This window comes from Anser brachyrhynchus, assembly GCF_964034855.1.
Source record: "Anser brachyrhynchus genome assembly, chromosome: 3".
NCBI lineage: Eukaryota > Metazoa > Chordata > Aves > Anseriformes > Anatidae > Anser > Anser brachyrhynchus.
In genome coordinates, this window is record NC_137696.1 from 121888166 (window position 1) to 121900350 (window position 12185).

Consider the following 12185-nt stretch of genomic DNA (forward strand, 5'->3'; position numbering starts at 1 on the left):
TCAGTAAAACAAGAGAGTAACTGGGGAAAGCAGGCAGTACCTACTATTTTTTTTCCTGTCAAATGCAGATGAGTTTTAGAATTGTGAATATTTAGCTCCCGAGATTAATGACCGGATCATTTGAGGATAACTTGGGGAACATTTTCAATTGCTTACAGACCCTTGGGAACTGAACATTGGATTAAATAATGCTGATAAACCCTGTACAATTAACGGCTAGCTTAGGTTTGTACTTGTTAGGGAAAAAGAAAAAAAGAAAAAAAAAAGGTGAAGAGAGGTAGGTTTACATGTCTTCATTTTGCAATGTATTGTACTTTTGTTAGAATTTCATAACTGAGCAGAAAATATAGTATAAGCTGGAGATTCCCACGAACAGCACCTGTAGATATAAATAATAGACTAATAAAAAGCATAGTACATTATTAATATTTTATATAAGATTAATCAGTAGGCACTCACACATGCTTGTGCTTAATAATGTACACAAGCACACACACAAACATATATCCTGGAGAACAAAACAAAACAAAACAAAACAAACATTACTTCTGCACTGTTGGCTCTGGTAAATAATGATTTTTCCTCCCATTCCTGGAGAACAAAACAAAACAAAACAAAACAAAACAAACATTACTTCTGCACTGTTGGCTCTGGTAAATAATGATTTTTCCTCCCATAACTATATGATATTTATAAGTGAGTATTTTAGAAAAGGGTTTGCCTTCTCTTGAATTAATGTAAAGTACCTGTCATATTGCAGCTGTTATGACTAACAAATAAGAAATGACATTGTAGAATGTTTGTATCTATAAAAAATACAGACATGTTTAAAAAATGTTTGTATTGAAAGTGAAAAAAATATTTAGTAACACCAACAAATATTTTGTTTATAATAAAGCAATAGTGTTACTTATCATGAAAAGCATGAAACATGAGGATATGGATTTGCAATGAGAAAATGCACAAATACTTAACTCTGACAATATTAGGGAGACCTATATTTCAGCAGATGTTCAAGTGTACAACTTAATCAGAATAAATCATTTCACTCTAGAAACCCTATTGTCCTGTTTATCTGTATAAAGGGAACCCTACAATCAAAGCAGACCAAGCTCTTTTTGCATCATGAATTATTGGGATTTTCATTGTGTTGACAAGACTGGAGTATGTTGCTCTTGGGTTAGAGCATGCCTCTGTTGTTCTTGCTGCTGTCATCTACAGAACTTGTCATCAGCGTGTCTTGGCATTTTGCACTGACTTACGCTATTTGATGGAGAGACAGGAATAAGGAAGAGAAATACTCTCCCAATGTTTGTTGTGACTACCTTTTTCAGTATCACTTAGCCTAACTTTTGTTCATTCTAGGCATAGGAAACAAAGCAAAAGTGCAGTTCACACAGAGTTGCACTGAGTATGAACCAGCCAGCTACAAAGAAAAGGACTGGGTCCCAGAAGAAAGCTAGCTAGAATTAGTGTAGTTTCTCCTTCTTCCTCTCCCTTGGAACACTTGAAATTAAGTTAAATTTATTGTAGCTGAGGTGACTCAGAATATGGCAGAATCAGGCCCTGGGTCTTTCTCCAGATGTGTTTTGCTGCATAAAGCATATTTCTTCCTCTCCTATCCTTTTCTTTTTGAACAATCGTATTTCTTGAAATCAACATGAAGGTGACAGATCAGAAGGTAAAATTCTGTCTAGAAGAAAGAAAAAGTAATTGAATAGAGTTGGATAAAAGACAAGCCCTGAAGAAGGGTTTTTGTGCCTGAAAGCTTTCCTTCTTTCTTTTTGTTTCCCAAATCTATCAGTTGTAATATAAAAGATACCCCACCTTCATCTAAATCTTGTTTTACTTGTGCCTTTAAACCTCTGTGGATGTAACAGCACAACTACCACAATTTACAGTCATCTGTAATGCAGTATCTCATGGCAACAGATTATATGTGACCAGACCATATAACCACTACACTGTGGGAATAAACAGTTGTCCTAAAAATAATTCTTTTAACATTCAAATGCTTATTGCACGTGATAGCCATAGCAGGAAATTGCTGAGGTCATCTCTTGAATGATCCTACTGGTTATCTCACCTTCTGCCCACTCTAGTATTCTTTTCCTAGCCTTGCAGTAGGACCATTTGTGTGGGTAGCATCAGAAAGTAATGGCCACAGCTTTCCATTCTTTGTGTACACTGGCGGGCATATTTCTTTGTCATGGTTATGTGTTGGGATGTTCTTCTGATGAGCTGACAACTTCTTATATATCCTAGCACCAAAAGATAGTTTGTAAAAATTTCTAAAGGAAGTAAAATCTGCCAAGAGGAATAGAGATCTCCAGGCTGAAATGCTAGACTTATCAAAGGCATTATTTCTATTTTCATTTTGAGGGCATTTTCTTCTGCTTCTTCAGCTGTGACAGTTAGCATCCCAGTTCTCAAACATTATGTTATCACAAGACCAACTCAATGGTTGAACAAGGATTGATTTTTCCAACAGCACCCACAGCAGCATTGGGTGACAGCTCATTGTTGCCACTTTTGTTCAGTGCAACATAAACCAGACCTCGTCCTCTCCTCATTGAGCTGTATTTTAGAAAATCATTCCTCCATTCTAACATATGATCAGAATATGGGGGAAAGAATACATTAAAGTGTATGTGTTTGAAAGAAAGAACCCTTCATCTTCAAGTTTGGTTGCACTTTTTCTTTCCTTTCTCTTTCCAGGATCCTTCTCTTTGTTTACAGTCACTCCTTTTCCTGTTTACCACCTGGTGTAAAGGCCATGACTTCATCCATCTCTTCATGGTGGTGTTTGTATGAGGAGGGCCTTGCCTTCAAAACTGCACACAGTTTGTGACAAGGACATAGCTTTGTCCGTAAAACACCACACTGCTCTCTGTTATCGAGTCAATGAATAATTAATATAGTGAAATAATTATACGCAACAGATTTTACCTCCTTGTAATTTACAACTTGTGCTCCATGTTTCTGGAGAGCAAATTGCTTAGACATGTGTTTTTTTTTTTTTTTTATCACTTTTAAACAATAACTCACTTACCTGGAATTGCTTTGTTTGAGACCGTGTTACATAGTCAAAATACTTTTAACCACTTTAGGCTGTAAACAACCTTCTAGTAAATAGTAATGAGATGTGTTCCAGTAAATTCTGGTTAGAGTAGGAACAGCTGCAGGGTAACATGTTTTTGGATTAAAGGAACAATTATTTATCTGGCATAAATGGCGCACATACTGGCTTAACCTGGCAAGAAGATAACGTTAATATCACACTGATTATAGTACAGTCTCACTCATTATAAAATTTACAGACTTATTGAAGTAAATAAATATGTACCCATTGCTACTGTTTTCTTGACACGTATATATGTAAATGGTGTATATATATATTTGTGTATCAGTGCAGTGAGAAATGGCAAACAAACAAATCTACTCAGTGTTAACACTTTTCAAAAATGTACCTGACAGACCAGAAGTTTGAAAATGTTGATTGAAAATTTTTTTTAGGTTTCTGTGCAGCCCTGTCTCAGTCAAGGAAAAAAAAAAATCTATCAGGCATGTGGCACCATATTTCTGTATTTGAGCATCTGAGCTCATAAATTGTAACTCTCAGCTGTGCAAAAATGTGCATAAGTGCCCTTGATGCATATATATTTTTGTTGATGTACAGTTTGTCTCCATATTCTGTCTGAGAAGTGGACACAAATATCTATCCTGTGGTATAATTGGGCAAGTCATAAAATAACCTGCTGTACTGAGTCAGGATCTCACCCATCTGGGATTTATACTAAGAGATGTTCTTTTCTGGTTTTGCTGTCAGCACAAATGTTTAAATATACCTTCAAGAGATGAAATATTTGGATAGGAATTCTGTTTGCCTTATGTAAGCAAGCAATAGTCTGCTTTTAATGAAGTTTAATCCTTGAGTTATACTTCTCCGTCTCTGCTAAAGCTTGAATGTATATAGTCACCTTATTTTTAAGAGGGATTACTTGTGGAAGAAGGAGTAAAAGTGGTCTGAAATGAGCTATTCTATTCTATTCTATTCTAGAATTCAGACTACAAACTAATTTTTTAAGCATAATAAAGTGAGTTCTTGCATTGCAGAGTTTAGAGTGTTCATCGGAAAGATGAAGTGATAATGGTATTTTTAAAACCAGTATATTTCCTTTAAACATGAATGATGAGCACAGATTCATTCTGCTGTAAGAAGGTCTTTATATCATCGTCCTTGCAGAAACCATCTAAACTCCTTACAGTAGTGCATTGAACGATGTGATATTTTATACCACTGTCATATGCAGCTCATCATTCTTTTTTCTCATCTTTCCCCAGGGGAGAATTGTGCATGCAGTGGTAAGATTCATTTCTTCCACAGAATTTTTACTGTAGTCAGGTTGGAGAAGGCAGGTCAAAGAGTGTTTTGCACTTGGTGATAGAATATATGCTAGTCCTTAAGATTTTTGTTCTCTTGGATCAGATCCAGATAAAGTTTTCTCTCTTGATTTCTCAGAAATTAGCTCTAACTTAAAAGGTCCATTTTGCCTGAGGAGTTATTGATCACAGTCTTCATTGAAAGATTTGGTGATCATTCAGCAGTTATAGACCCAGGCCAAGTAATTGTCACTTTCAAGAGAGAGCCAATTCCAGAACTAATCTGAGATAAAGTGATGTAGTTCAGTAGATTTCAATCATTAACATCAGCTGAGGATTTGACCTAACTTTAGAGGGAGTATATGAGAGTTAAAAGGTGAGGAAAAGAGTTCTGGTTGCAAATCACTGCAAACCTATAGTGGTATTGCATCTTTCTGGTTCTAAACACTGCTATGAGAGTCTAACTGACCATTTATAATTGGAAACAATGTCTTAAATGTTTAACCAGCTGATTTTCTTAAATCATGAGTGATACCTGAATCTCATTCAATCACATATTGTTACTATATCAAATACAAGACTCTTTTGGTGACCTTATTCAATTTTTATTGATCATGAAATCAAATGAGGTAGCCATAATGAAGTATTTTGCCTGTAAAACTTATGAGATCTAATAATCCACTTTTTCTGTATTAAAATATAAATTAATTAAAATTTCCCAAAGCAACAAAGTGATGCAATGTTAAAATAAATAAATAAATAAATAAACATAAAACAACAACAAAGCAAAACAAAAAAAACCCACATCAGAATTCTTTTTCTTCATTGAGTTTGTCAAAATATGGAACATGAAGATTTTCCAACTCCAACAGTTCTGTTTTTTGCAGGTGGAACATGCGTTGTTAACCCCACCGACTTGTTCTGTTCTGTACCTGGTCGCTTATCTCTACTCAGCTCCACTTCAAAGTACAAAGTGACCATTGCAGAAGTGAAGAGGCGCCTTTCACCACCAGAATGCCTCAATGCTTCCCTCTTAGGAGGCATTTTAAGAAGGTAAGTTGAAGGCAAGAATAATAACTACTAGACCGTTCTCTCATTTCTGTGATTTCATTTTCCTCAAAAAGATTTTGTTCTCTTTCCCCACTTGGGTAGGTGACCACTGCTTGGGAAAGCAGAATGAGATGAATTACAAATTAAGACATTTTCTAGGGAAAATTTTAATGAATAATAGGAAAAAATAAGATTGTATTGATATTCTTTATGGAAAGTTTATGTTTTCATTTTATTTTGCCCCCTTATTTCAGTTACCCATCACAGATGAACAGGTGTTTTGTTTTGAAATGAAAAAAAAAAATCTGTGTGTGGAAAAAGATCATTAGCACTATAAATTAACCTTTTTTGAGAAACTATTTCAAATTAAATTGTTTTACCAGGTGTGAAACAACCCTCACTGTAAAAAAAAAAAAAAAAAAAGGCTTAGGGATGCTTTTTTCTTCCATTCACCCTCTCATGCCTCCTGAGCACAGAAAAGATAGAGTTGGCAGAATATGCTGGTTTCATTTTTTTTCATTGTGAGATGTTGCAGGCAAAGCAAGTAATTAGGTATGATTTTGTTTCTGACCCTTCACTGACCAGAGTAGATGCTTGCAGAGTGTAGTAGCAGAAAGGAGGAAAGTGGCAGACTCTGCCTCATATTACAAGTGGAAAACAAGGAGGCAACTGTAATTCAGCCAGGCATATGTGAGTCGCAATGTCCCTGAGGCGTCAACTTAGATGGCATAAGCTACTTGAATGCCCTTTGATCAAAACTAGCTGGAAAGTCATAGGCTATTTCACTGCTGTCACTGAAGGCCACACTGATCCCTGTACTTACAATGAAAGTCATTTTATCCAACCTGCTATATTCTAAGATATGTAGCAGCCCAAGAGCTGTCTTAAGCCATATTGCAGAGTAAGGACTAGATTGCAAAATTGTTCCAGGGGGCATACACCCCATTGAACTGCCTCAATAGGCATTGAATTCCAAAATCTACATCCACAAAAATTTTCCTCTGCTACTGCTTCACCCTGGAGATGCTTTCAATTAGCAGTTACAGAAATGTTCATTTTAAATACTCATACCAAACTTCATCAATACCACTAAAAGGTATTAAGAATGCAAGGGCATGAGTGTGAACATAGGTACTCAATTCTCTCTTCTGTTAAAATGCTTGAATGATCCCCATACGTTTTTGACCTAGACCAAATATCATTCTACCAAATCGTCCTGGGGCCTGGCTGATGATTTATCCAGGGGCTGCTCCCAGCTGGCAGTTTGGATAAAGCAATTTTGTTTTACAGTGCAGAGAGTGTAAATACATAAATGTGGTCAGGCTATACTAGTAGGTCTCAGGACTAGAGAACAGACTCAGACACTGCATAGCTGACAAGCACAGATATAGTGAAAACAAATCTGCTTCATGATTTGCCCAAGACCTGGCAGGGTTAGTTTTGCATTCCATTAGTTATCACCATCAGGATATTTCCCCAGCTTGCTGTTCTCAGTAGACACTTCCTGACATATTATATAGTCAAAATTGTGGTATCTCTCAGTGGGTAAAAGTGACCATAAAAACTGGGGTATTCCTTCCTCTGCCTGAAGGAACTTGAAGCTGCATCTCAAAACACCTAGGCAGACACTTTTAGTAATCAGTGATGGGTTATTCTAGGCTGGAGGACCTTCAGTCTCATTTGAGAATAATTAAATATTTGTTAGGTGAAAGCGAAGGCATAAAAGTGGTGATGACTTTATTATCTAATGACCGGGCCATTCATTTGGGATGGGAGAGATCTGGGTTACAGTCACTGCTCTATTCAATGTTTAAGCATTTTAACATTAGTTATGCACCTCCAGCTGGCTGCTGCATTCATTGAAAAGACACAGGTTCAAATTCCCTCAGGCTGAACAAGAAATTGAACCTAAGACTGCTGCATAAGTGGATATGCTTGAAAAGCTTCAAACACTGAAGTACTGCAGAAAAGCAGTTGTGGGATGCACCAGGAACCATTTTGTGAGAACAAAGTGATGTAGGCATCTGGGATAGGGGCATAGATAACCAAAGATGTCTGAGATTTTACCATCAACATTTTTTATTGGCTTATCCATATTCTTAGAAAGTGCTGGGCTTCATATACTACATTTGTTTGTACCCAGATTTCTACATAGATCATATAGGCATAGCTGGAGCTGGGTTCCACATAGACATCTGCATTTTAGTAGCTCTCTGGCTTCCTTTTATAGTCATGCAGAAGAAATTGGTAAAGATCTCTTATTCTAGACTTGTTTATTATCAGTCTAGAAGTGTTCGTTTCTCTTTTGTCTTGGAAGCCTGGGGTGGCTAGGTCAGATGTAAGTGACTACACTGTCAATATTTACATTCAGTCATTGCAATCCCAGGCTCAGCACCCAAACAGGCCCATGGGTCCCACTAAGTAGAAAGCTGTGTGAAGATCTGATACACCTTTGACATTTTAATGTCTGTCAAAGGACCAACCTGAAAAACTCACACAGTGTGAGTAGGTAGTTAAGAATATAACTCTGAAAGACTTTCCATTGATGTCATCAGAGCCGGCATTACTGCATACATTTGCCAATAAGGTGTACACCATTTCTAGACAGAGAGCACAATAAACACAAATTTCTCTCTCCTACATTTTTCTTCTGACAGAGCAAAATCTAAGAATGGAGGACGCTGCTTGAGAGAAAAATTAGACAGACTGGGACTGAATTTGCCTGCAGGAAGAAGAAAAGCAGCAAATGTCACACTCTTGACTTCCTTGGTAGAAGGTAGGGTTTGTAATACTGCAATAATATAAACACAATTTAAATGCTTTGTATTAAAACACTTTTCAGCCACTGTGTTAAGTATCATAATCTGTATTTTGTACAAAGAGGAGAACTGATTTGCCCAAAGCCACAGACACAACCAGTGGCAACATGGAAGTTCACTCTGAGATGTCTTTGCTCCTAGCAAGTGGTTTGGTCATGCAGTTTCCTCAGCATTGATCTGTGCTTTTTGTGCTGGGATCTGCCTTACAAATCGATGATCCAAGAGTTCTGAGATGAATGTCTTATACCAGCTCTACAAGTAGGTTTGTTTATACTTTTTTTTTTAAACAACAACAACAACAAAGAACACTTGTGAATTTCCTGGAGCTGATCCAAAAATGTGATATTTTTCCTCCCATGAGAAGGCCTATTATTTACACAACCCTTTTCCTCTTGCACATAAATGAATGAAATCTTTTATTTTTATTTTTATTTTTTTTTCAGATAAACTCTAGGCAGACCCAGGAGATACTTTCTTGGCCTTTATTTGTTGTTTAAATACAATTCACCAAATACTGATGTGTTCTTCGAACATTCAGCTGGGAGATGCAGGTTCAAACCCCTCAGGCAAAGGGAAGAAACTCTACCTGAATCTCTTCTATTCTGGGTGAATCCACTAAGTACTCAGTTTGTTGTTTGGCTGCAAGGAGCAGCTCTGGGAATTTCAGATCCCTCCTCCTTGATGTTGAGAGCATTCAGCTCATCCTAAAGGTCAACACCTTCTAGGATCATAACCTGAAAAGTCCATACAGATCTAGGCAAGTAGACTGAGGTCTCAGCACATATTACCACAGAATCACAGAACTACAGAAAGGCTGACGCTGGAAGGGACCTCTGGTGATCTTCTAGTTCAACCCTTCTGCTCAAAGCAGGGTCAACTAGAAGAGGTTGCTTAGGACCTTGTCTAGTCAGGTTTTGAATATCTCCAACGATGGAGACTCTGGAAGGCAGGGAAAAAGCACTGAATCCACAAAAAGTGAGATTTTTCAGAATCTAAGAGAAACTGGGATCCTCATGGGCCACTGAGCACACAAAACTACCATGGGGCTGCTCTGAAATACAGACATATCCATATCACACTTTCCTCTAATAAAGAGAAAGTCCTAATGAAGTTGCAGACTTAGGAAAGGTACTAGTTTAGGGGAGTAAGGGCTGTTCCTTCATGAGTCTTGGGTCTTAGTAGAGAAGAATAAACAGCTATGTGGCCAGACACTCATTCATTAGAAGAGGTGGAGAGGGAGAAAACCCTATTTCAATTGTTGGCCTGGGACTGATGGCAATGTAGTTTTACTGTAAATCACAATTAGATTTTTTTTTTTTTTCCCCAGGAATGGATCTGTCCTTGCCTCCCTGCCCTTTGCTCAAAGCCAATAGCAAAATTGTTATCAAGCCTATACCATTGCTTTTGTTCATGGACTGTTCTATTGTGACATTCTAAGTGCTAAAGATATACACTGAAGAGAATGAGTTCACTAGACCTGCTTGCCTAGACATAATAAACAGATCTTGTCTACTAAAATTATTGGGAAAGGCACCACCATATGTGTTAATATTCCAACAGAAATCAAAATGAAGCTCATTTTATGTCTATGCAAACAATGTCTATGTAAACTTGGTTGTTTTCATTGAATTATGTGTGGTATAAGCTATCCTCCCTCTCTGCATGCAAATATTACTTCCAACTGGTTATAACTTGCAGCACAGCTTCTGCAAGGAAGCCCATCCCTCAACGGCTCCTGATGATGGATGAGGCAGATATGGAAATATGCAGGCTTACTCCAGATTTTAGAATCACAGAATCACAGAATTGTAAGGGTTGGAAGGGACCTCAAGAGATCATTGGGTCCAAACCCCCTGCCAAAGCAGGTTCCCTAGAGCAGGTTGCCCAGGTAGGCGTCCAGACTGGCCTTGAATATCTCCAGAGAAGGAGACCCCCACAACCTCCCTGGGCAGCCTGTTCCAATGCTCCATCACCCTCACCATGAAGTTCTTTCGCATGTTGGTGCAGAACTTCCTGCACTCCATTTTGTGGCCATTGCCCCTTGTCCTGTCCCCACAGACCACTGAAAAGAGGTTGGCCATACCTCTTTGTCTCCCACACTTAAGGTATTTATAAACATTGATAAGATCCTCTCTCAGCCTTCTTTTCTCAAGGCTGAACAGATCCAGGTCTCTCTGCCTTTTTTCATAGGGGAAGATATGAAGAAGATATGCAGAAAACAGCATTGTCTTTTAGTGGGTAATGTTAATACACAAATTGACGTTATAATCTGTTAGTCTTATTGAATCCCAAAATCTCAGGTGGACTATGTGGACTCCTCATATAAACCCTGTATTGTGTCTCTCTTGATTATGGTAGATACTTTTAAGTTAATTATTACAGAAACTAACAAGGTCCTCACAGTCTTCATTGTATTGAGGCCTTTAATATTCCTGTAAGGTAGGTACGTTCTTGACCTTTTCAGTATCACTTTGAGGTAAATAAAGGCAAAACCAATTTTGTGGTTATTACGCATTTTGCCAAAGACATCTCAAAAGTCTCTGACACAACTAAGATTTCTCTTCATCTGAAATATATTAAAATTATTGTGGTTTTGGGAGTCCTTTGAAGTTCAACAGAAAAACTGTAACGGATTTCTAGGGTGTGATGATAAAGATCCAGATTTTATGAAAATTATTTTCTCCTTTTTTTCTATAAGCTTGCTTTTCTCTGGGTTCAGTATGGCTGCTGGATATTTACTGTTACATTTTTGTTGTTGTTGTTTTTGTTTGTTTGTTTTTGATAAGCTTGCATCTTTAGCGTCTTTGGTAAGAAATTCTGGGGCCCAGAGTAGGAATTGTTGGAGATATCAGTTCTGTTCTTTATATTGTCATCCACATAGATCAGCACAATGGGTGGAAAGACAGACTGGGAGAACAACTGCAGCATCGGAAGACTCTACAGCAGTGCTGGACTTAGCTTTGTTCAACCTGTAGGTGAGGGATGCCCTCTAGTGCCTAAATTAGAAGAAAGGCAAGGTCATTTTTCTTACCAGCTCTAAAAATATATTTTTTAAATCCTACTCCTTAGCTAATGCAACAAAGGCTCCTCCATTGCTGGCATTGCCAAGGATAAGCTGGTTCAAAGGAGTCAAAAGCATCCCAGTAAGAATATGGAAGGATGTGAGAAGATGGGAGATGTCCCCATCAGATGTTTGGTCACTTATAAGGCAGAGACATAGCATAAATGTTATTGCAGATGCAGGTAAAAGAAATACATGAATGAATTTAAAGCTATCAGATTAAAAAAAAAATCTGGAAAAACACTGATGAAAAAAATATGGAATTTGTTTTCCTGTCAAATCTAAGTAAAATACTAAATTCACTAGACAGAGCAATGACTGCATTCATCATTTGGGGACCAAAACTCTTGAGAAAAATAGATCAGCATTTATTTTTTTACTCTGCTAGCAACTGTCAGACTCTCCCTTCAGCCTTTGTTTTAATATCCTTCCACATTTTCCCCCTCCCTTCTCATCCTACAAACTGGAAAAAAAAAAAAAAAAAACACTTTCATTCCACCTCCTGCCTGTCTCTCCTCCCCCTGGGTAGCATCTCTGCTGGGTAGAGCATCCAGAGGAGGTGAAGCTGAAGAGAGAGTAAGAAGCTCAGATGCCAAGTGTCCCCCTCCTGGGACACTGCTTCTGCCTTCACTCTTCATAGGAGCATCTCTCACTCTTGCTAGACCCAGGAGAGGCTCACACTGCTCCTTGCACCTGCCCACAGAAGCCTGTCAAGGTACGCAGGCTGGTCCCTCCACTGAGGCTTTCTAGATCTGTCTCTTCTAATTCAGCTTCAGCAACTGTCCTTTTCCATCATGCAAAGCTCTCTGGTCAATTGTCAAACTATATAGGAAAGGCAGCACTGCCTATAGCTACAAAGACATGCTGGATTT

General features: G+C 37.9%; 1 protein-coding gene and 1 long non-coding RNA gene across 5 annotated transcripts in view; one reads left to right on the top strand and one right to left on the bottom strand.

Annotated features, from left to right (window-relative positions):
* The window catches only part of LOC308191424, a 169713-nt gene that overhangs the window by 133023 nt on the left and 24505 nt on the right, over positions 1 to 12185 (bottom strand). The window lies entirely within an intron of this gene.
* Positions 1 to 12185, top strand: part of TFAP2D (transcription factor AP-2 delta) — a 53224-nt gene that overhangs the window by 11432 nt on the left and 29607 nt on the right. For 3 of the 4 annotated variants that reach the window (XM_080583797.1, XM_080583796.1, XM_080583798.1), the window contains 2 exons: positions 5271 to 5436; positions 8091 to 8209. In XM_080583797.1, the coding sequence (XP_080439923.1) occupies positions 5271 to 5436; positions 8091 to 8209 (285 nt within the window). Of the gene's footprint in view, positions 1 to 5255; positions 5437 to 8090; positions 8210 to 12185 lie in introns of all 4 variants that reach the window. The other variant, XM_080583795.1, reaches the window with a different exon arrangement.